The sequence below is a fragment of the Ovis canadensis genome, chromosome 13 (genome assembly GCF_042477335.2).
Source record: "Ovis canadensis isolate MfBH-ARS-UI-01 breed Bighorn chromosome 13, ARS-UI_OviCan_v2, whole genome shotgun sequence".
Lineage (NCBI taxonomy): Eukaryota > Metazoa > Chordata > Mammalia > Artiodactyla > Bovidae > Ovis > Ovis canadensis.
In genome coordinates this window covers 34,654,357-34,675,448 of record NC_091257.1, presented here as the reverse complement: position 1 = coordinate 34,675,448, position 21,092 = coordinate 34,654,357, and the positions used below count along the sequence as shown (strand labels likewise).

Sequence of the window (21,092 nt, the reverse complement as noted above, 5' to 3'; positions counted from 1 at the left end):
TAGCCATCTGTATGTCTTCTTTGGAGAAATGTCTCTTTAGTTCTTTAGCCCATTTTTTGGTTGGGTCATTTATTTCTCTGGTATTGAGCTGCATGAGCTGCTTGTATATTTTGGAGATTAATTCTTTGTCAGTTGCTTCATTTGCTATTATTTTCTCCCATTCTGAAGGCTCCCTTTTCAACTTGCTTATAGTTTCCTTCGTTATGCAAAAGCTTTTAAGTTTAATTAGGTCCCATTTGTTTATTTTTGCTTTTATTTCCAATATACTGGGAGGTGGGTCATAGAGGATCCTGCTGTGATTTATGTCGGAGAATGTTTTGCCTATGTTTTCCTCTAGGAGTTTATACTTTCTGGTCTTGCATTTAGATCTTTAATCCATTTTGAGTTTATTTTTGTGTATGCTGTTAGAAAGTGTTCTAGTTTCATTCTTTCACCTGTGGTTGACTGATTTTCCCAGCACCACTTGTTAAAGAGATTGTCTTTTCTTCATTGTATATTTTTGCCTCTTTTGTCAAAGATAAGGTGTCCATAGGTGCATGGATTTATCTCTGGGCTTTCTATTTTGTTTCATTGATCTTTATTTCTCTCTTTGTGCCAGTACTGTACTGTCTTGATGACTGTAGCTCTGTAGTATGGTCTGAAGTCAGGCAGGTTGATTCCTCCAGTTCCATTCCTCTTTCTCAAGATTGCTTTGGCTATTCAAGGTTTTTTGTGTTTCCATACAAATTGTGAAATTATTTGTTCTAGTTCTGTGAAAAATACCATTGGTAGCTTGATAGAGATTACACTGAATCTGTAGATTGCTTTGGGTAGTATACTCATTTTCACTATATTGATTCTTCCAATCCATGAACATGGTATAATTTTCCAACTATTTGTATTCACTTTGATGTCTTTCATCAGTGTTTTATAGTTTTCTATACATAGGTCTTTTGTTTCTTAAGTACATGTATTCCTAAGTATTTTATTCTTTTCACTGCAATGATGAATGGGATTGTTTCCTTAATTTCTCTTTCTGTTTTCTCATTATTAGTGTATAGGAATGCAGGGGATTTCTGTGTGGTGATTTTATATCCTGCAACTTTACTAGATTCATTGATTAGCTCTAGTAATTTTCTGGTGGTGTCTTCAGGGTTTTCTATGTAGAGGACCATGTCATCTGCAAAGGGTGAGAGTTTTACTTCTTTTCCAATCTGGACTCTGCTGGGAGCCAGCGAGAGGAATTCCACCCGTGACAAGGTCATGAGGCAGAGCTCTGATGGCAAGGCTAATCAGACCTCAGGTTTTCCCCCTGGTATTTCCTGAGCATGTACCCCCCAAAATAAGAATCTGCCTGCTTTTCCACTCTTCTGATATTCTCTGGAAAAAGTCAAATCAGGGCTTTAGTCTTCTGCATTTGAAAGGGATGTTTCAGTTAAACCCCTCTGATAGCTCTCTAGCTTGCCTAACAGGTTCCCCCGGACCTCTTACAGCTTGTGAATTGCTTACAGCCCCCCAACCGCGAGAGGCGCAAAGCTTAAAAGCATCTTAAAGATACAGAGCCTTTTCTAAAGAGTTAAAAATCATATTGGTGATGGGTTTTCACTGTTGACTCAATGATTGCTGCCAGGCCTCCATATTCTTTATCTTTTAGGCACCTGGGAGGATGTTAATCAATGTAAATGGGATATGGAAAAAGATATATAATAGTTTTGATGTTAGCAACACTAGACTTTTGAGTTAATTACTTTTCTCTTTGTTATATATCACTGCACTCCTCTTGTGTCCTTGCTATGTAAGAATGTAACTTTATTTAGTGCTTTCTGAGAGTGGCACCAGACTTTGGGAAGATCAACACAAATAAGTCTTTTGGTTGACAAACCCTTATCAGAAAAAAGGCTGTAAAATGTTAATTGGCCCTTTTGGCCAGAACATGATGTAAATCACCTAAGACTTGTATGCAGAGAGAAAAGCCTGGTTTTGATAAGAGTCTAGGCTGCTAATGCTGCATAACTTTGTATTACCCATTGATCTCTATGTATAATCAAAAGTATAAGAGGCCTTTCTAGACAATAGAGGCCGGGCCAGTCATTGGAAGGACTGGTTTCCCCCGTGTCTCCTCTTTACTCTAATTTCAGGCTGAATTCCCATCTGGGGTGTGGAGGCTCGCCATGTCTACTTACTTGTCCTGGCTTCTAAGATCCATAAGAGAGAGAGCCCAAGGCGGGGCACTCTCCGATATTCAAACGGACGCCGGTGGCCTAACGTAGATTGTGCAAGCTCCTTGTCTGGAACTTTATTGGCTTTCCACGTAAACCAAGTTATTCAGCCTCTTTTCTCCACTTATTTTTTCCTACTACACTATTTCTTCCTAATCTAATCTTATATTAATAAATAGGTTTTTTCCTTGCCTACTCTGTCTCCCCTTCGAATCACCCTGAATCCACCGGGGCTGGACCCCAGCAGGACTCCTTTTCTTTTTCTTATCTGATTGCTGTGGCCAAAGCTTCCAAAACTGTGTTGAATAGGAGTGGTGAGAGTGGGCACCTTTGTCATGTTCCTGACTTTAGAAGAAATGGTTTCAATTTTTTGCCATTGAGGATAATGTCTGCTGTGGGTTTATCATATATGGCTTTTATTATGTTGAGGTATGTTGCTTCTGTGCCTGCTTTCTGGAGAGTTTTTATCACAAATTGGTGTTGAATTTTTGTCACAGGCTTTCTCTGCATCTATTGAGATGATCATATGGTTTTTATCTTTCAGTTTGTTAATATGGTATATCACATTGATTGATTTTCAAATATTAAAGAATCCTTGCATCCCTGGGATAAAGCCCACTTGGTTATGACATATGATCTTTTTAATATGTTGTTGGATTCTGTTTGCTAGAATTTTGTTGAGGATTTTTGCATCTATGTTCATCAATGATATTGGCCTGTAGTTTTCTTTTTTTGTGGCTTCTTTGTCAGGTTTTGGTATTGGGGTGATGGTGGCCTCATAGAATGAGTTTGGGAGTTTACCTTCCTCTGCAATTTTCTGGAAGAGTTTGAGTAGGATAGGTGTTAGCTCTTCTCTAAATGTTTGGTAGAATTTACCCGTGAAGCCATCTGGTCCTGGGCTTTTGTTTGTTGAAAGATTTTTTTATTACAGTTTCAATTTCTGTGCTTGTGATGGGTCTGTTAAGATTTTCTATTTCTTCCTGATACTTTTTTAAGAATTTGTCCATTTCTTCCAAGTTGTCCATTTCATTGGCATATAGTTGCTGATAGTAGTCTCCTATGATCCTTTGTATTTCTGTGTTGTCTGTTGTGATCTCTCCATTTTCATTTCTAATTTTGTAGATTTGATTCTTCTCCTTTTTTTTTCTTGATGAGTATGGCTAGTGGTTTGTCTATTTCATTTATCTTCTCAAAAAACCAGCTTGTAGTTTTGCTGATTTTTGCTGTAGTCTCCTTTGTTTCTTTTTCATTTATTTCTGCTCTAATTCTTATGATTTCTTTCCTTCTACTAGCTCTGGGGTTCTTCATTTCCTCTTTTTCTAGTTGCTTTAGGTGTAAAGTTAGGTTATATGTTTTATTTTTCTCTTGTTTCTTGACATAAGTGTATATTACTATGAACCTTCCCCTTAGCACTGTTTTTACTGAATCCCATAGATTTTGGGTTGTTGTGTTTTTATTTTCATTTGTTTCTATACATATTTTGATTTCCATTTTTATTTCTTCCATGATTTGTTGATGATTCAGAAGCATGTTATTTAGCCTCCATATGCTTGTATTTTTAATACTTTTTTTCCCCTGTAGTTGACATCTAATCTTATTGCATTGTCATCAGAAAAGATGCTTGAAATGATTTCAATTTTTTTTTAATTTACCAAGGCTAGATTTATGGCCCAGGATGTGATCTATCCTGGAGAATGTTCCATGTGCACTTGAGAAAAAGGTGCAATTCAGTGTTTTGGGGTGAAATGTGCTATAGATATCAATTAGGTCTAACTGGTCCATTGTATCATTTAAAGTTTATGTTTCCTTGCTAATTTTCTGTTTGGTTGATCTATTCACAGTTGTGAGCAGGGTATTAAAATCTCCCGCTATTCTTGTGTTACTGTTAATTTCTCCTTTCATACTTGTTATCATTGCCTTATGTAATGAGGTGCTCCTATGTTGGGTGCATATATATTTATAATTGTTACATCTTCTTCAGAATCCACCTGCAATGCAAGAGACCCCATTTAGATTCCTGGGTTGGGAAGATCCCCTGAAGAAGGGATAGGCTACCCACTCCAGTATTTTTGGACTCCCCTTGTGGCTCAGCTGGTAAAGAATCCGCCTGCAATGCGGAAGACCTGGGTTGATCCCTGGGTTCGGAAGAATCCCTGGAGAAGGGAAAGGCTACCCACTCCAGTCAGTATACAGTCCATGGGGTCACAAAGAGTCAGACATGACTGAGTGACTTTCACTCACTTCTTGGATTAATGCTTTGATCATTATGTAGTGTCCTTCTTTCTCTCTGTTTACAATTTTTATTTCAAAGTCTATTTTATCTGATATGAGTATTGCTACTCCTGATTTCTTATGATCTCTATTTGCATGAAATATTTCTTCCAGCCCTTCACTTTCAGTCTATTATGTGTCCCTTGGTTTAAGGTGGGTCTCTTGTAGACAGCATATATAGGGGTCTTGTTTTTGTATCTATTCAGCCAGTCTGTCTTTTGGTTGGAGCATTCAACCCATTTACATTTAAGGTAATTATTGATAAATATGATCCCATTACCATTTACTTTGTTGTTTTAGGTTGGAGTTTGTAAACCTTTTCTATGTTTCCTGTCTAAAGAAGATCCTTTAGCATTTGTTGGAGAGCTGGTTTGGTGGTGCTTAATTCTCTCAGCTTTTGCTTGTCTGTAAAGCTTTTGTTTTCTCCTTCATATTTGAATGAGATCCTTGCTGGGTACTATAATCTGGGTTGTAGGTTTTTCTCTTTCATCACTTTAATATGTCCTGCCATTCCCTTCTGGCCTGAAGAGTTTCTATTGAAAGATAAGCTGTTATCCTTATGGAGATCCCCTTGTGTGTTGTTGCTTTTCCATTGCTGCTTTTAATATTTGCTCTTTGTGTTTCATTAGTTTGATTAATATGTGTCTTGGGGTGTTTTGCCTTGGGTTTATCCTGTTTGGGACTCTGGGTTTCTTGGACTTGGGTAGCTATTTCCTTCCCCAATAGCTTTCAACTATTATCTCCTCAAGTATTTTCTCACGCCCTTTTTTGTCTTCTTCTGGGACTCCTATGATTCTAATGTTGGGGTGTCTAACATTGTCCCAGAGGTCTCTGAGGTTGTCCTCATTAATTCTTTTTTCTTCTCTGCTTCATTTATTTCCACTATTCTATCTTCCACCTCACTTATCCTATCTTCTGCCTCCAGTTATTCTACTGTTTGCCCCCTCCAGAATGCTTTTGATCTCATTTATTGCATTATTCATTATTGACTGACTCTTCTTTGTTTCTTCTAGGTCCTTGTTAAACATTTCTTGCATCTTCTCAATCCTTGTCTGTAGTCTATTTATCTGTAATTCCATTTTGTTTTCAAGATTTTGGATTATCTCTACTATCATTATTCTGAATTATTTTTCAGATAGACTCCATATCTCCTCTTTTGATTGGTTTGGTGGGCATTTATCATGTTCCTTTACCTACTGAATATTTCTCTGCCTTTTCATTTTGTTTTTATTGCTGTGTTTGTGGTGCCCTTTCTGTAGGCTGGAAGTTCGTGGTTCCTCTTTATTGTGGCACCTGCTCCTTGTGGATGGGGTTGGACTAGTGGCTTGTCAAGGTTTCCTAGTTAGGGGAGCTTGTGTCTGTGTTCTGGTGGGTGGAGCTGGATCTCTTCTCTCGAGTGCAATGAAGTGTCCAGTAGTGAGTTTTGTGGTGTGTAGGAGTTTGGCATGGTTTCGGTTAGCCTGTCTTTTAATGCTCAGGGCTGTGCTCCTGCTTTGCTGGAGAATTAGCATGGTATGTCTTGCTCTGGAACTTGTTGGCTCTTGGGTGGAGCTTGGTTTCAGTGTAGGTATGGAGCCTTTTGGGTGAGCTCTTGTTTGTTAATGTTCCCTATAATCAGGAGTTCTCTGATGTTTTCAAGTTTTGGAGTTAAGCCTCCTGCCTCTGGCTTTCAGTCTTATCCTTACAATATCCTCAAGACTTCTCCATCCATACAGCATAGATGATAAAACATCTAGGTTAATGGTGAAACAATTCTCCACAGTAAGGGACACTCAGAGAGGCTCACAGAGTTACATGGAGAAGAGAAGAGGGAGGAGGGAGATAGAGGTGACCAGGAAGAGAAGAGGGGGAGCCAAAAGGAGAGAGAGCAATCTAGCCAGTAGTCAGTTGCCTAAGTGCTCTCCACAGCCTGGAATACCCAGAGAGATTCACAGAGTCACATAGAGAAGACAAGGGGGAGGGAGAAGATGGAGGTGACCTGGGGGAAAAAAGGGAGAGTCAAAAGGGGTAAGAGCAATCAACCCAGTAATCACACCCCTAAGTAAAAATGGATACTGAAGATTAGATTCTTAAAGGTACAAAATTGATAACAAATACCAAAAAGCAAAGATTAAAAATCTAGAGGTTAGACTCTCAAAAAAAAATTTTTTAACAAAATCAATTACAAAAATTATAAAATATATATAATATGAAATTTGCTTTTAAAATAGGGTCTTTTGGCAAGGTAATAGGTTATGAAATGAAAATTAATAGAATAATAAGAACTTTTAAAAAATTAAAAAGTGATAATAGTAAAAATATATCTAGGAATTTCTCTGGTGCTGTTGTCGACAGTATGGGGTCAGTTCAGTTTCAGATATTTCCTTGTTCCAGCTTCTACTTGTTCTCAAGGTGTATAAGCCCCCTCCAATGCTTAGTCAATGTTCAGTTCAGTTCAGTTGCTCAGTTGTGTCCGACTCTTTGCGACCCCATGGACTGCAGCACGCCAGGCCTCCCTGTCCATCACCAACTCCCGGAGTCCACCCAAACCCATGTCCATTGAGTTGGTGATGCCATCCAACCATCTCATCCTCTGTCCTCCCCTTCTCCTCCTGCCCTCAATCTTTCCCAGCATCAGGGTCTTTACGAGTCAGCTTTCACATCAGGTGGCCAAAGTATTGGAGTTTCAGCTTCAACATCAGTCCTTCCAATGAACATTTAGGACTGATTTCCTTGAGGATGGACTGGTTGGATCTCCTTGCAGTCCAAGGGATTCTCAAGAGTCTTCTCCAACAGCACAGTTCAAAAGCTTCAATTCTTCGGTGCTCAGCTTTCTTTATACTCCCACACTCACATCCATACATGACCACTGGAAAAACCATAGCCTTGACTAGAGGGACCTTTGCTGGCAAAGTAATGTCTCTGCTTTTTAACATGCTGTCTAAGTTGGGCATTCTGTTAGACCTCTCAACCATGACCCGTCCATCTTGGGTGGCCCCACATGGCATGGCTTAGTTTCATTGAGTTGGACAAGGCTGTGGTCCATGTGATCAGATTGGTAGTTTTCTGTGATTGTGGTTTCAGTCTGTCTGCCCTCTGATGCCCTCTCTTAGCACCTATCATCATACTTGGGTTTCTCTTACCTTGGACATGGGGTATCTCTTCATGACTGCTTCAGCAAAGCACAGACGCTGCTCATTATCATTAAACAGTGGGAGTGAGAAATAGATTTAAGGGATCTGATAGAGTGCCAGATGAACTATGCACGGAGGTTTGTGACATTGTATAGGAGACAGGGATCAAGACCATCCTCAAGAAAAAGAAAGGCAGAAAAGCAAAATGGCTGTCTGAGGAGGCCTTACAAATAGCTGTGAAAAGAAGAGAAGTGAAAAGCAAAGGAAAAAGGAAAGATATATCCATTTGAATGTAGAGGTCCAAAGAAAAGCAAGGAGAGATAAGAAAGCCTTCCTTAGCGATCAATGCAAAGAAAGAGGAAAACAATAGAATGGGGAAGACTAGAGATCTCTTCAACAAAATTAGAGATACCAAGGGAATGTTTCATGTAAAGATGGGCTCAATAAAGGACAGAAATGGTATGGACCTAACAGAAGCAGAAGATATTAAGAAGAGGTGGCAAGAATACACAGAACTGTACAAAAAATGATCTTCATGACCCAGATAGTCACAATGGTATGATCACTCACCTAGAGCCAGACATCCTGAAATGTGAAGTCGTGGGGGCCTTAGGAAGCATCACTCTGAACAAAGCTAGTGGAGGTGATGTTATACCAGTTGAGCTATTTCAAATCCTAAAAGATGATGCTATGAAAGTGCTGCACTCAATATGCTAGCAAATTTGGAAAACTCAATAGTGGCCACAGGGGGACTGGAAAAAACATTTTTCCACAGTTTTGATTTCAATCCCAAAGAAAGGCATGCCAAAGAATGTTCAAACTACCTCACAATTGCACTTATCTCACACACTAGTAAAGTAATGCTCAAAATTCTTCAAACCAGGCTACAGCAATATGTGAACTGTGTACTTCCAGATGTGTCAAGCTGGTTTTAGAAAAGGCAGAAGAACCAGAGATCAAATTGCCAACATCCACTGGATCATCAAAAGAGCAAGAAAGTTCAAGAAAAACATTTATATCTGCTTTATTGACTATGCCAAAGCCTTTGACTATGAGGATTACAAGAAACTGGAAAATTCTGAAAGAGATGAGAATTCCAGACCACCTGACCTGCCTCTTGAGAAACCTGTATGCAGGTCAGGAAGCAACAATTAGAACTGGACATGGAACAGACTGGTTCCAAATAGAAAAAGGAGTACGTCAAGGCTATATATTGTCACCCTGCTTATTTAAATTGTATGCAGAGTGCATCATGAGAAACACTGGGCTGGATGAAGTACAAGCTGGAATCAAGATTGCCGGGAGAAATATCAATAACCTCAGATATGCAGATGACACCACCCTCATGGCAGAAGGTGAAGAAAAACTAAAGAGCTTCTTGATGAAAGTGAAAGAGGAGAGTGAAAAAGTTGGCTTAAAGCTCAACATTCAAAAAACAAAGATCATAGTATCCCATCCTGTCACTTCATGGCAAATAGAAGGGGAAACAGTGGCTGACTTTATTTTTCTGGGCTTCCAAATCACTGCAGATGGTGGTTGCAGCCATGAAATTAAAAGACGCTTACTCGTTGGATGGAAAGTTATGACCAACCTAGACAGCATATTGAAAATGAGACATCGCTTTACCTACAAAGGTCCATCTAGTCAAGGCTATGATTTTTCCACTAATCATCTATGGATGTGAGAGTTGAACTATAAAGAGAGCTGAGCACTGAAGAATTGATGCTTTTGAACTGTGGTGTTAGAGAAGACCTTGAGAGTCCCTTGGACTGCAAGGAGATCCAACCAGTCCATCCTGGAGATCGGTCCTGGGTTTCCATTGGAAGGACTGATGTTGAAGCTGAAACTCCAATATTTTGGCCCCTGGATGCAAAGAGCTGACTCATTTGAAAAGACCCTGATGCTGGGAAAGATTGAGGGCAGGAGGAGAAGGGGATGATAGGGGACGGGATGGTTGGATGGCATCCACGACTCAATGGACATGAGTTTGGGTACTCTGGAATTTGGTGATGGACAGGGAGGCCTTGGCATGGTGCAGTTCCTGGGGTCGCAAAGAGTCAGACACACCTGAGTGACTGAACTGAACTAAACTGGGTTGGTCATAACTTTTCTTCCAAGGAGTAAGCATCTTTTAATTTCATGGCTGCAATCACCATCTGCAGTGATTTGGAAGCCCAGAAAAATAAAGTCAGCCACTGTTTCCAGTTTCCCCATCTATTTGCCATGAAGTGATGGGACTGGATGCCATGATCTTAGTTTTCTGAATGTTGAGTTTTAAGCCAACTTTTCACTCTCCTGTTTCACCAAGAGGCTCTTTAGTTCTTCACTTTCTGCCATGAGGGTGGTGTCATCTGCATATTTGTTATTGATATTTCTCCCAGCAATCTTGATTCCAGCTTGTGCTTCATCCAGTCCAGCGTTTCCCATGATGTACTCTGCATAGAAGTTAAATAAGCAGGGTGACAATAGACAGCCTTGACCTACTCCTTTTCCTATTTGGAACCAGTCTGTTGTTCCATGTCCAGTTCTAACTGTTGCTTCCCGACCTGCATACAGGTTTCTCAAGAGGCAGGTCAGGTGGTCTAGAATTCTCATCTCCCTCAGGATTTTCCACAGTGTGTTGTGATCCACATAGTCAAAGGCTTTGTCATGGTCAATAAAGTAAAAGTAGATGTTTTTCTGGAACTCTCTTGCTTTTTCAATGATCCAGCAGATGTTGGCAGTTTGATCTCTGGATCTTCTGCCTTTTCTAAAACCAGCTTGAACATCTAGAATTTCACGGTTCACATATTGTTGAAGTCTGGCTTGGAGAATTTTGAGCATTATTTTACTAGCATGTGAGATGAGTGCAATTGTGTGGTAGTTTGAACATTTATTGGCATTGCCTTTCCTTGGGATTGGAATGTAAACTGACCTCTTCTAGTCCTGTGGCCACTGCTGAGTTTTCCAAATTTGCTGGCATATTGAGTGCAGCACTTTCACAGCATCATCTTTTAAGATTTGAAATAGCTCAACTGGAATTCCATCACCTCCACTAGCTTTGTTCAGAGTGGCGCTTCCTAAGGCCCACTGCAGGTTGTATCTGCTGCATCTGTCACTTCCAGAGCAGTTCCCTCTTCTTTGTTTATTTTGGCTTCCTGTTTGCAGGTCTCTTCAGTGTCTAATTTCCACCCTGCCACAGGAGGGTGAAGGTGGTCACTTATTTAGGCTCACTTGTTCAATTGTGTTGTGGGGAGAGAGGGACACTGCAAAAAAAAAAAAGAAAAGTGGCATGTGTGGTGATTACTTGCAGTGTATGGACCACACTGGGTTTGCCCCAGCTCACAGCGGTGTGTACTTTGCTGGTCTACACTGCTCAGGCTCCACAGTACTCTGCAGGAGCACTGTCCAACTCAGGCCCTGCATTTCTTGCACTTCCCAGGTCTAAGCCATTCAGGTTCTCGGGTTCTCTGCAAGGGCACCACTCGGTTGGGTGTGTGTTTTTTGCACTTCCCTTGTCCAAGCAGCTCAGGCAACCAGGTGTTTGGCAAGCGCACTGTCCCAGGTGGGCCATACATCTTAATCACCTCCCCTGTCGCCACGAGTGCACTATCTCAGGTGTGCCGTGTGTCTCCTCTGGGGAGCTGATCTCAGGCTGTGACCCTCCTGGCAGACGTCAACTGTTCAGGATCCCAGAAAGACGATCCCAGGAAGACGTGGTTAGCAGCTGGGAGCCTGCTCACGGTCTGGTGGGGGATGCTGGTCTCTGGGGCTGAGATTGGAGCCTGTAGGCAGCCGGCTAGCTCTCCTTTGGTATTCACTCAATCCCTTTGTTCTGTGAACAGGCCAGGCTGTGCATTAGAGCCTTTCGTGGGAAATTTCCCTTTTCTTTTTCTCTCTGGCTATGCCACAGTTTGGGATGCTATCTCACGTTAGCGCCCTCAGATTGTCCTCAGGGCATTCAGGCCCGGTCCTTACCCTAAGCACTGATTATGCAGCCCATGTCCCCCTGTTCAGCCCCTGCTCACTGGTGGTGGATGGGAGTCTCTGTTGGCAGTTGCAGTTAGGCACGTGTTCCGTGGGGTTCTTTTCCTCCCGGTTATGTTGCCCTCTGAGATTTCAAAACTCCCCACAGGCCTTCCTGTGAGAGGGTTTCCTGTTTGGAAACTTCCCCTTCTTCATGACTCCCTCTCCAAGACGAGGGGTCTCCATCCCTAACTCTTTTGTCTCTCCTTTTGTCTTTTATATTTTGTCCTACCTCCTTTCAAAGAGAATGGGCTGCCTTTCTAGGTGCCTGGTGTCCTCTGCCAGTGTTCAGAAGTTGTTTTGTGGAAGCTGCTCAGCATTCAAAGGATCTTTTGATGAATTTGTGGGGGAGAAAGTGGTCTCCCTGTCCTATTCCTCTGCCATCTTGGGATCACCTCCTGAGTTACTCATTTTTGTAAATTATCTTTAAAGACCTCCTCACCTTCTATTACTAGTTTCTGAGTTTTTTTTTAAACATGACTTCTGAATTTTATCTAATACTTATTTGCATCTATTAAGGTTATCAAATGATACTGCTCAACTCTATAATATGGCAGATTGTATTAAAATAATTTGTTTCCATTGAGGTATAACATAGTAAAGGAGGTAAATTACATAATACAAAGTGTACAGTTCAATGAATTTTCACTTTTGTATATAATCATGTATCTACCACCAAAGCCAAAGTCAAAATATAGAACATTTCCATCACCACAAAAATTTTCCTTTTACTCTTCCCAGTCATGACCCACTCTCACCCAAACCTAATCACCGTTCTCATTTCTATCACTTCTGATTATTTTGCCTATCTTGAACTTCACATAAGTAGAATCATACGGTATGTACTCTTGTGTATGTATTCTCTTATCAACACTGATTTGTGAGATTTATCCAAGTTGTTGCATGTGTCATTACTCATTTTTTTTTCTTTAATCAATTTTGTTGCATTGTATAAACTGATAATGAACATTTGGTTTGTTCCAAACTGTTGACCGTTAGAAATAGAGGTGCTATGAAATGGTTTGTTCATGACTTCTAGTAGGTTCATGTACTTGTTTATCTAGGGTAAACACCTAGAAGTAAAACTGAAGGCCCATAAGTTACACATATGATTAAATTTACTAGATAATACCAAACTTTTTTTTAACATTTCCACAAGCCACAAATGAAAATTGTGCTTGCTGGACATTCTTGCGTATACTTGATATTACCGTATTTTTCCATTTCAGCCACTCTAGTGTGTTTGAAGTGGCATGGGGCTGCAGTCATGCTGTTAATATGCCTGGCCCTGTTGCACAGTTATGGTGAGCATCTTTTTCTGTGTTTACTGGTCATACAGATCTCTTCAGTGATGTGTGTGTTCAAGCCTTTGCCACTTTCTCAAAGTGGGTTATTCTTTTACTTAATGATTATAGGAATTATTAACACATTCTGAATATAAATTCTTTATTACATGTATGTATATCCAATTTTGATTTTCCAGTATCTTGTTTAATTTCTCACTCTCTTAATAATTCAGTAACTGAAGTTCGTAATTTTAGTGAAGAGCAATCTATAATTTATTTAGCTTTGTTTCCAGTATTAGAAATTTCTGCCTACCTAAAGAAGATATTTCTCTAGTAGTAGTAGTAGTATTTCACATTTTGATTTTTGATTCTTCAGCTTCACAGAGTTAGTCTATATTTTTTAAAGAGCCTCTTTCTTAGTGGATGTTATTTGAGCATTAAATGTAATGTATATGCTGTGGGACCTGTGAGTTTACCCATCTGATTTCTTCTAAATTTCTTTTTCCCCACTCTACTTTTCTCTCTTTACAGGCTTCTCACCAACCAGCCGAGTCATTCACCATTAGCAGTGAGCAAGGGTATGATCTCCCCTCAGGACCCTTCTCTTGACAGAGTGGGTAAGCTCTGGCCATTGCAGGATTTCTCTTTGGAGGATTACTTGTCTTTCAGCATCACCCGAGTATGAACTTAGAATACAACAACCCATTTTAACTTGTTTCCATATTATTGGTACAGGGTGATCCCTCTGTGAATGCTACCTGGTTTTTTTTAACTCATCCATCAACTAGACACAGACTTCCCCAACCTCCTAACTGACTGTGGGTGTGGCTGATGGTGGATAACATGGGGGTCTGAGTCACCCACTCATCCGGATAACTTGAGCCCTCTGGCCTTACTTGTGCCCCGTCTTGGATACAGCATCTACCCCGGAACAGACTGCTATTGGATCCATTGTCATTTTAATGTGAAGCATCTGACAAAACTCAGGTGATAATCGGCAGTTGAGTCGCTCAGTCATGTCCGACTCTGCGACCACACCAGGCCTCCCTGTCCATCACCAACTGCCAGAGTTCACCCAAACCCATGTCCTTCGAGTCAGTGATGCCATCCAGCCATCTCATCCTCTTGTCGTCCACTTCTCCTCCTGCCCCCAATCCCTCCCAGCATCAGGGTCTTTTCCAATGAGTCAACTCTTCGCATGAGGTGGCCAAAGTACTGGAGTTTCAGCTTTAGCATCAGTCTGTGATGTCCCAGTCAGTAGTAGTTTGTTTGTTTTGTTTTTTTTTCATGTCAGTCTGGCCCCCAGGGTATAGATTTTTATTCTCCTACTTGAGCTTGCCATAAACTCCACATTCATCTTTCCAGTCACTTGGTATATTAGAGCCTGTTAGTTCATAGGATTCAATCATCTTGTCTGTTTACCCCTAGACTGCACTTGCTGCAGAGCTCTTTCCTGAGTCCCATTCAAACCCAGCAGTATCACCTGATATGTGGGTCAGGTAAGTACTTTCAAGTTTCAAATACACATCCTCCAGAACCCAGATAGGATTACCAAGCACTTTTTAAAATCCTCATCACTGAGATCTGTGACATGTAATTATCTTTCATTTTTGAGGGGATATCTTAGCATGCTCCTAAGAGCCTTACTGATATGGTATGCCATTGAATATTTACTTTGTCTCCTACCCCTTGGAATACATATGGCTATAAAGGCATCCAAAATACTGTGACCTCTTAGCCATCTGGAATAACGAGCCTAGTTCTGAAGACATAGCTGATGTGCTGTTTATCAGATGTCTGACTGGGTCACATCTCTTCAGACATATGAGAGGCTGAGAGAGTAAACACTGCCAGATAGACATATATACTGTTGTCCATCCCAAGTGGATGCAAATTCATGATCTTTTCTGGTAAAAATGAAAAAGAACACATATAGTGGCTCAATGGACACATGCCATATACCACAGGCCATGAAAATCTGCTCCAGCACTTACACCTCCTCTCTCCTGGCATCTATCCATGTGCCTACTAGTTGAGTCCAGAGCGGGCAGATTAGCAAATTAAACATATGATGGAGTCCACCATGCCTGCATCCTTTGAGTCATTAGTTTCTGCATTTATTTCTGCTGTTCTCATAGATGTTTTTCAAATTTACTGGCTTAGATGGGTCTGAAGTAGGTTCAGAGGCCTCTATTTGGCCTTCCTCACTATATTTTTGTTCTGTTTGTGACAAACCTAGACAGTGTATTAAGAAGCAAAGACATCACTTTGCTGACAAAGGGCTGTATAGTCAACGCTATGATCTTTCCAGTAGTCATGTACAGATGTGAGAGCTGGACCATAGAGAGGCCAGAGTGCTGAAAAACTGATGCTTTGGGGACTGGAGAAGACTCTTGAGAGCCCCTTGGACAGCAGGGAGATCAAAACAGCCCATCCTAAGAAATCCACCCCGAATACTCATGCTGAAGCTCCAATAATTTGGCCACCTTATGTGAACAGCCAACACATTAGAAAAGACCCTGATGCTGGGAAAGACTGAGGGCAAGAGACGCAAGTGACAGAGAATGACAGGGGTTGGATGGCATCACCAATATGAACATGAACTTTAGCAAACTCTGGGAGACAGTGAGGGACAGGGAGGCCTGGCATGGGGCAGTCCATGGGGTCACAAAGAGTCTGACATGACTGAACAGCAGTTGCTGTAACAAATTATCACAAAGTTATCAGCTTAACACAAATTTATTAGCCTACAGTGTGGCAAACTAAAAATACAACACAGGCTGCACTAGACTAAAAATCAGGTGTCAGTGGTCCTGTGTTCCCTCCTGCAGTCTCTACCAGAGAATCCTTTCCTTTGCCTTTCTGGGCTTCCATGTGCTGGCCACACTCCCTCCACTTGAGGCCCCCTTTCCTCCATCTTCAAAGCATCCTTCTGATCTGCCTGTAGACACATTTCCCCCTGGCTCTCTTCTCCTGTTGAGAGCCTCTTGCTTGTAGTCTTCTCACATGGTCTTTCCTTAGCGTATGTGCACAAAGAGCAAGAGAGTTCTGCTCTCTCCTCCTCTTGTAATGAGGACACTAATCTTATCAGGGCCCTATCTGTATGACATCATTTAACCTTATTTCCATAAATGTCCAATTTCCAAATACAGTCACAGTTTAGAAGACACATTCAGCCCATATAGGATGAATTTGGTTAATAAAAACATGTCAATACTGGTTCATTAATTAGGATAAATGTACCTTACAAGATGATGGTATTACAGAAGTATATTTATCATGCCTTTTTATTTTCTGTATTTTTGATGCATTGACGTCTGGGGCCTTCCCAGGGCTGAACAGTTCCTGAAGGTGATAAACGACTCACCTGAGAGCACTGTTCCAATACAAAGTAGCCAATACAGAGCCCACACCCAATAAATCTCCTGTATCAGGCCCTCTGGTAATTGAGTCATTTAATGCTATACTAATGTGTTTTATGTTGAAATATCTACTTTTGAGTCATTCATTTTTTTCCTTAGGGTTTGTCAACTTTGTTGACATATTCAGAAAACCAACTTTTAGTTTCATTTTTTTCTATTGATTTTCTATTCTCTATCATATCAAAGTATAACTGGTAAAACTTCAATACATTTAAGGTGTACAACATAATGTTTTATGTATATACTTTGAAATGTATGTATACACTGTTAGGTAACTGTACACTTATAACTGAGCTTCCCTAGTAGCTCAGCTGGTAAAAAAGCCGCCTGCAATACAGGAGACTCTGGTTCAATTCCTGGATCCGTAAGATCCCCTGGAGAAAGGGACAGGCTACCCACTCCAGTATTCCTGGGCTTCCCTGGTGGCTCAGACGGTAAACAATCTGTCTGCAATACCGGAGACCTGGGTTTGATCCCTGGGTTGGGAAGATCCCCTGGCGGAGGAGGGCATGGCAACCTACTCCAGCTATTCTTGCCTGGAGGATCCCCATGGACAGAGAAGCCTGCAGGCTACAGCCCATGGGGTCACAAAGAGTAGGACGGGACTAAACAACTAAGCACATACTTACAACTGCTCTATCTTTTGGACCGCACCTTACATAATGTTCAGAGTCCACTTTGTCTGACCTGAGTACAGCCACCCTTGTTCCTTTTTGGTTGCCATTTTATCTTTTTCCATTCTTTTACTTGCAGCATGTGTCCTGAGATCAAAAGCAAGTCTCATACACGACATGCAGTTCAATTTTTTTCTCTCCATTCAGCTAATCTATAGCTTTTGATTGGTACATTTAAACTGTTTAATTACTGATAGAGAAGCACTTACTATTTCCATTTTGTTAACTTTTTTATATGGCTTACATCATTTTTGTTCCTCTTTCCTGTCTTAATTGGTGTTTTGGTTTTTTTAAATATATATACGTACTTTGATTCCCTTATTTTCCTGTTTCCTTTCTAGGTATCTTTAAATTGATGTTAATTTACAATGACTTAGTTTCAGTTATACAGCTGAGTGATTGTTTTACATACATATTCTTTTCCGTTTTAGGTTAGTACAAGATATTGAGTCTAGTTCCCTGAGCCATACAGAAGTCCTTGATGTCTACCTATTTTACTATAGTTTACTATATGGTAGTGTATATAGGTTCATCCCAAACTCCTAATTTATCTCCCTGCCTCAATCCCTTTTGGTAACCATAAGTTTGTTTTCTATGTCTGAGTCTATTTCTCTTTTGTAAATAAGGTTATTTGTATCACTATTGTTACAATGCACATATAAGTGATATCATAGGATATTTGTCTGTCTCTGACTTACTTAGTATGATATTGTCTAGGTCCATCCATATTGCTACAAATGGCATTATTTCATTTTTTATGATTGGGTGGTATTCCAATGTGTACATGTATGTCTAAATATCTTTTCAAATTAAGAGTTTTCTCAGTATATGCACAGGGTTGGGATAACTGGCTCATATTGTAACTGTATATAAAAACATGTTAGGAGAAAAATCATGTATTATAGAAAGACTATGTTCCTATATTATTTTTAAAAATCTCATTAAAAAAAGCAAACTTATGGAGCAAAAGAATACAAATTCAGTTATACTGTGGGTGTAAGGAAATGAGTTGAACCACACAGCAGTGTAGATGGTAGGAATGGAAAGTGAAGCAGGTGAAATGGATGGTTCTTTTTCTCATAAAGAGGTATAATCCTCAACTTAAAGATGATTTACTCCAAGCTAGGAAATACATTTAAACAGGAGAGGTTAAAGAGATACCCATTTTTAAAACCAGGAAGGGCACTGCAAATGTGCTGGGACTTCTTCTACCACAGTGCTTTCCCCCACATCTGACACTTGCAATGGTCCAGCAAGGGATCTATTTTGAAAAGCTTCACAATAAACCAAAGACAAATGAAAAATTTTAAAGTCCTTAACAGAAAAGTAACAATTTCCTGTCTGAATCTTAAGTAAAATGATATAGTTTCCAGCTTCAACTCAACAGCTGTAAGATCATGTTCTTAAAGAGTTAATTCTGCTTAATGTAGGAATGAAACCCAGCTCCTAAGGATGGAAGAGAAGCAGATTTGTCCAGTATTTGGAGCCAAAAAATAGACTGACATCTTATTTTACTCTATCTACCTACCTTCCTTCTCTCTTTTGGCTTAAGTAAAATACCAGAAATTTTTTAAGCTATAAAAACTTCACATATACAAACAAAATATACAGAGCCCAAACATCTGATTTAAATATTTTAAGCATCTTTATTTAATAAATAACTTCACTAAAACAGCATTGTAAAACGTGAACTGTTAAAATTAAAAGGCACTTAAAATAAGAATGTGAATAGTATGAAACAAAACAGGAAACTCAAACAGTGAGAAGTAAATATACAGTGGTCTGTTATAGCACTAACTGAAAGTAAATGCTTAAGTGATAGATATTGCATGAGCCACAGTACAACTTCACATGTTCAATAAAAAGGCAAATGTACAGCTAAAACATCAATGAAAAAGTACTGATTTTTTAAAAGTCTTACCCCAAATTGCAAACAAATACATTAAATGATTAGAAGAGGTGATAAAAAGCACCAGGCTTTAAAAAGAAAATGAATAAAATAAAATTCACCTGGAGGTCCTCAATTTAGCAAATACTATGTAAATTAAGGCCTTTAGGTAGATAATGCTAAATCAAGGACTTTTTGCAGAAAATTTCCCAAGACTTGAATTTACAGAGAGAAGGCATAAAAGTTACCAAAATTAAGTAACTCTTAAAATGGCACACAGGTTTTAAAGCTATGTTTTCCCTTCCTAGCTCTGACTTTCCCCATGGCCTTTGCAGATCAAATATTTCACTATTTTACACCTGTAACTCCTAGCATACTCATCTTTCAGGTATGTCATCAGTCATGTCTAACAGGCAAATAGCAAAATAATACATTTAAAACAATTCTAAACTAGCTAGAAGGACATTACTTTGGATTCTGTATAACTGAAAAATGACATGTCTGCAAAGCTAGAAATCAGTTTTAACACTTGATTAACAGAAAATATCATCCTCATTAACTATTGCCTTTCAATCACTCTAGAAATACTGCCTAATCCAGTAAGAGCTGGATTTCACTAGTCCAGGAGAAAAGGTCAAAAAGGCACATTGTGACCTTAGATGACAAGGATAACCATCCTGTCTCAAGTCTTTTGTCAGTCCCTGGCATCGGTTATAACATTATTTTCAAAGTAATAAAAAATTTTCAAATTATACATATGGTACATTTTCAGAACCTGCCCATGAGAGAACCATGGTGGCGCTGCCCTGAAGCTATCTCACTGTGACTGTGGATTACTGCTTTGCCTTCAGTGCTGCAGGCACACACAGGCAGTGCTCATTTCCCCTCGTACTTCGGATTAACAACAGTTGTCACAGCACTCTTGTAAATAGGATTTTCACCCTAAAAAAGAAAAAAATTATCAGTCTACTAAAGTCATCTAACTTTATAAAGCAATATTAAAGACCATTTTCATAAATAATTTCCATTTGATCTGTCCAGATATCAAAAGCTTAGAAAAAATGAAAAACGAAAGCTTTGTCCCACAAGGCTAAAGATGCCCCTGAAAAGGCACTTTTCCTTTCTAAAAAGTCCTTTCTCCACTAGTGATCTGCTGTCAACGGCCTCTCTTTTTTAAACTAGTTTTGAATACTATCTTGAAACTAGTTTTTAACAAACTCTTCTGCCATCAACTGCCTGATTCTTAATCCTTATTGTGCACAAAGGTGCTTGATAATGAACAGACTGCTTGGCTTTCTTGTCTGTGAGGGAGGTGCTCTTCTGAGCCTTTGCCACTCAGGGTGCAGAGATTCTGAGGTAAGACTGTCACAAGTGGGCACAGTGCCAAATGTGCTTAGACAAAAATAATTACTATTCTTTATGAAATAACTGCTATTCTTCAATATGCTGATGAAACATTTTATCTTTAACACTGTATTTTACTGAAGAATTAAATGATTCCAAGCCATAAACATGAGAGATCTTTTAAGAGTCAAAACTTCACTGACAGTGATGTTTTAAAATACATAATTTTCTTTAAAAATTCTCATTCTATATTATACATTTTAATATCTTCTACAGCATTCTTTTTCTATTCTTTAAAACTGAAGATAGGCTTGAAAGTCAAATGAGAAATACAGGCAAATATTCCTATCTCAGAGGAAATAAGTGAGTACAAATCAAATAAATGTTTTAAGATTTTTAAATGCTATTTAGTTTCGTATTTTACTATAGAACCATTTGAGGTTATTTTTAAATTATTTATAGAAAGCACCTAAAGGGTAATTTTTGCTTTTAAATTTTATCCACATTTCACTTCAGGTTACATTTGGATATCGCTTTCATTGCCACAATTTCTGCCTCCTAGAAGGGTATAGTTTGGTAGATGACAAACAAGAAGATAAAGAACTCTGAAACAGTACACAAGAGAATTACATACATAAAATGGGAACAGCATAAGAAAAAAGGGATTGACTGAGATTAAGGATATTGTCAAAATGAAACTGACTACAGATAAAACATTGAAAGGTCTAAGAAACATGTACACATGCAGAGTTAGAAATCTATACGGTTGAGAAGTTTTCAAGGGTACAGATGTATGTCTTGAGTGGGAAAGGGAAAGCAGACGATGCCATCTTTAAAAAGACTAAGAATTCATTGAGGGAAAGTAAAACATATAAAGGCTGGGTCTTGAGA

General features: G+C 39.5%; 2 protein-coding genes across 3 annotated transcripts in view; one reads left to right on the top strand and one right to left on the bottom strand.

The window, feature by feature from the left end:
- CCDC7 (coiled-coil domain containing 7) overlaps positions 1–21,092 on the top strand; it is a 304,496-nt gene that overhangs the window by 263,723 nt on the left and 19,681 nt on the right. The window contains exons 51-53 of the mRNA XM_069547384.1: positions 12,817–12,891; positions 13,405–13,490; positions 14,302–14,372. The gene's annotated coding sequence lies outside the window, so the exon portion shown is untranslated. The remainder of the gene's footprint in view (positions 1–12,816; positions 12,892–13,404; positions 13,491–14,301; positions 14,373–21,092) is intronic.
- The window catches only part of ITGB1 (integrin subunit beta 1), a 43,684-nt gene continuing 41,184 nt past the window's right edge, over positions 18,593–21,092 (bottom strand). For both annotated transcript variants that reach the window (XM_069547388.1, XM_069547389.1), the window contains one exon: positions 18,593–19,799. Coding sequence is in view for 1 of the 2 variants with exons in the window: in XM_069547389.1 (XP_069403490.1) it covers positions 19,734–19,799 (66 nt within the window). In the remaining variant the exon portion in view is untranslated. The remainder of the gene's footprint in view (positions 19,800–21,092) is intronic.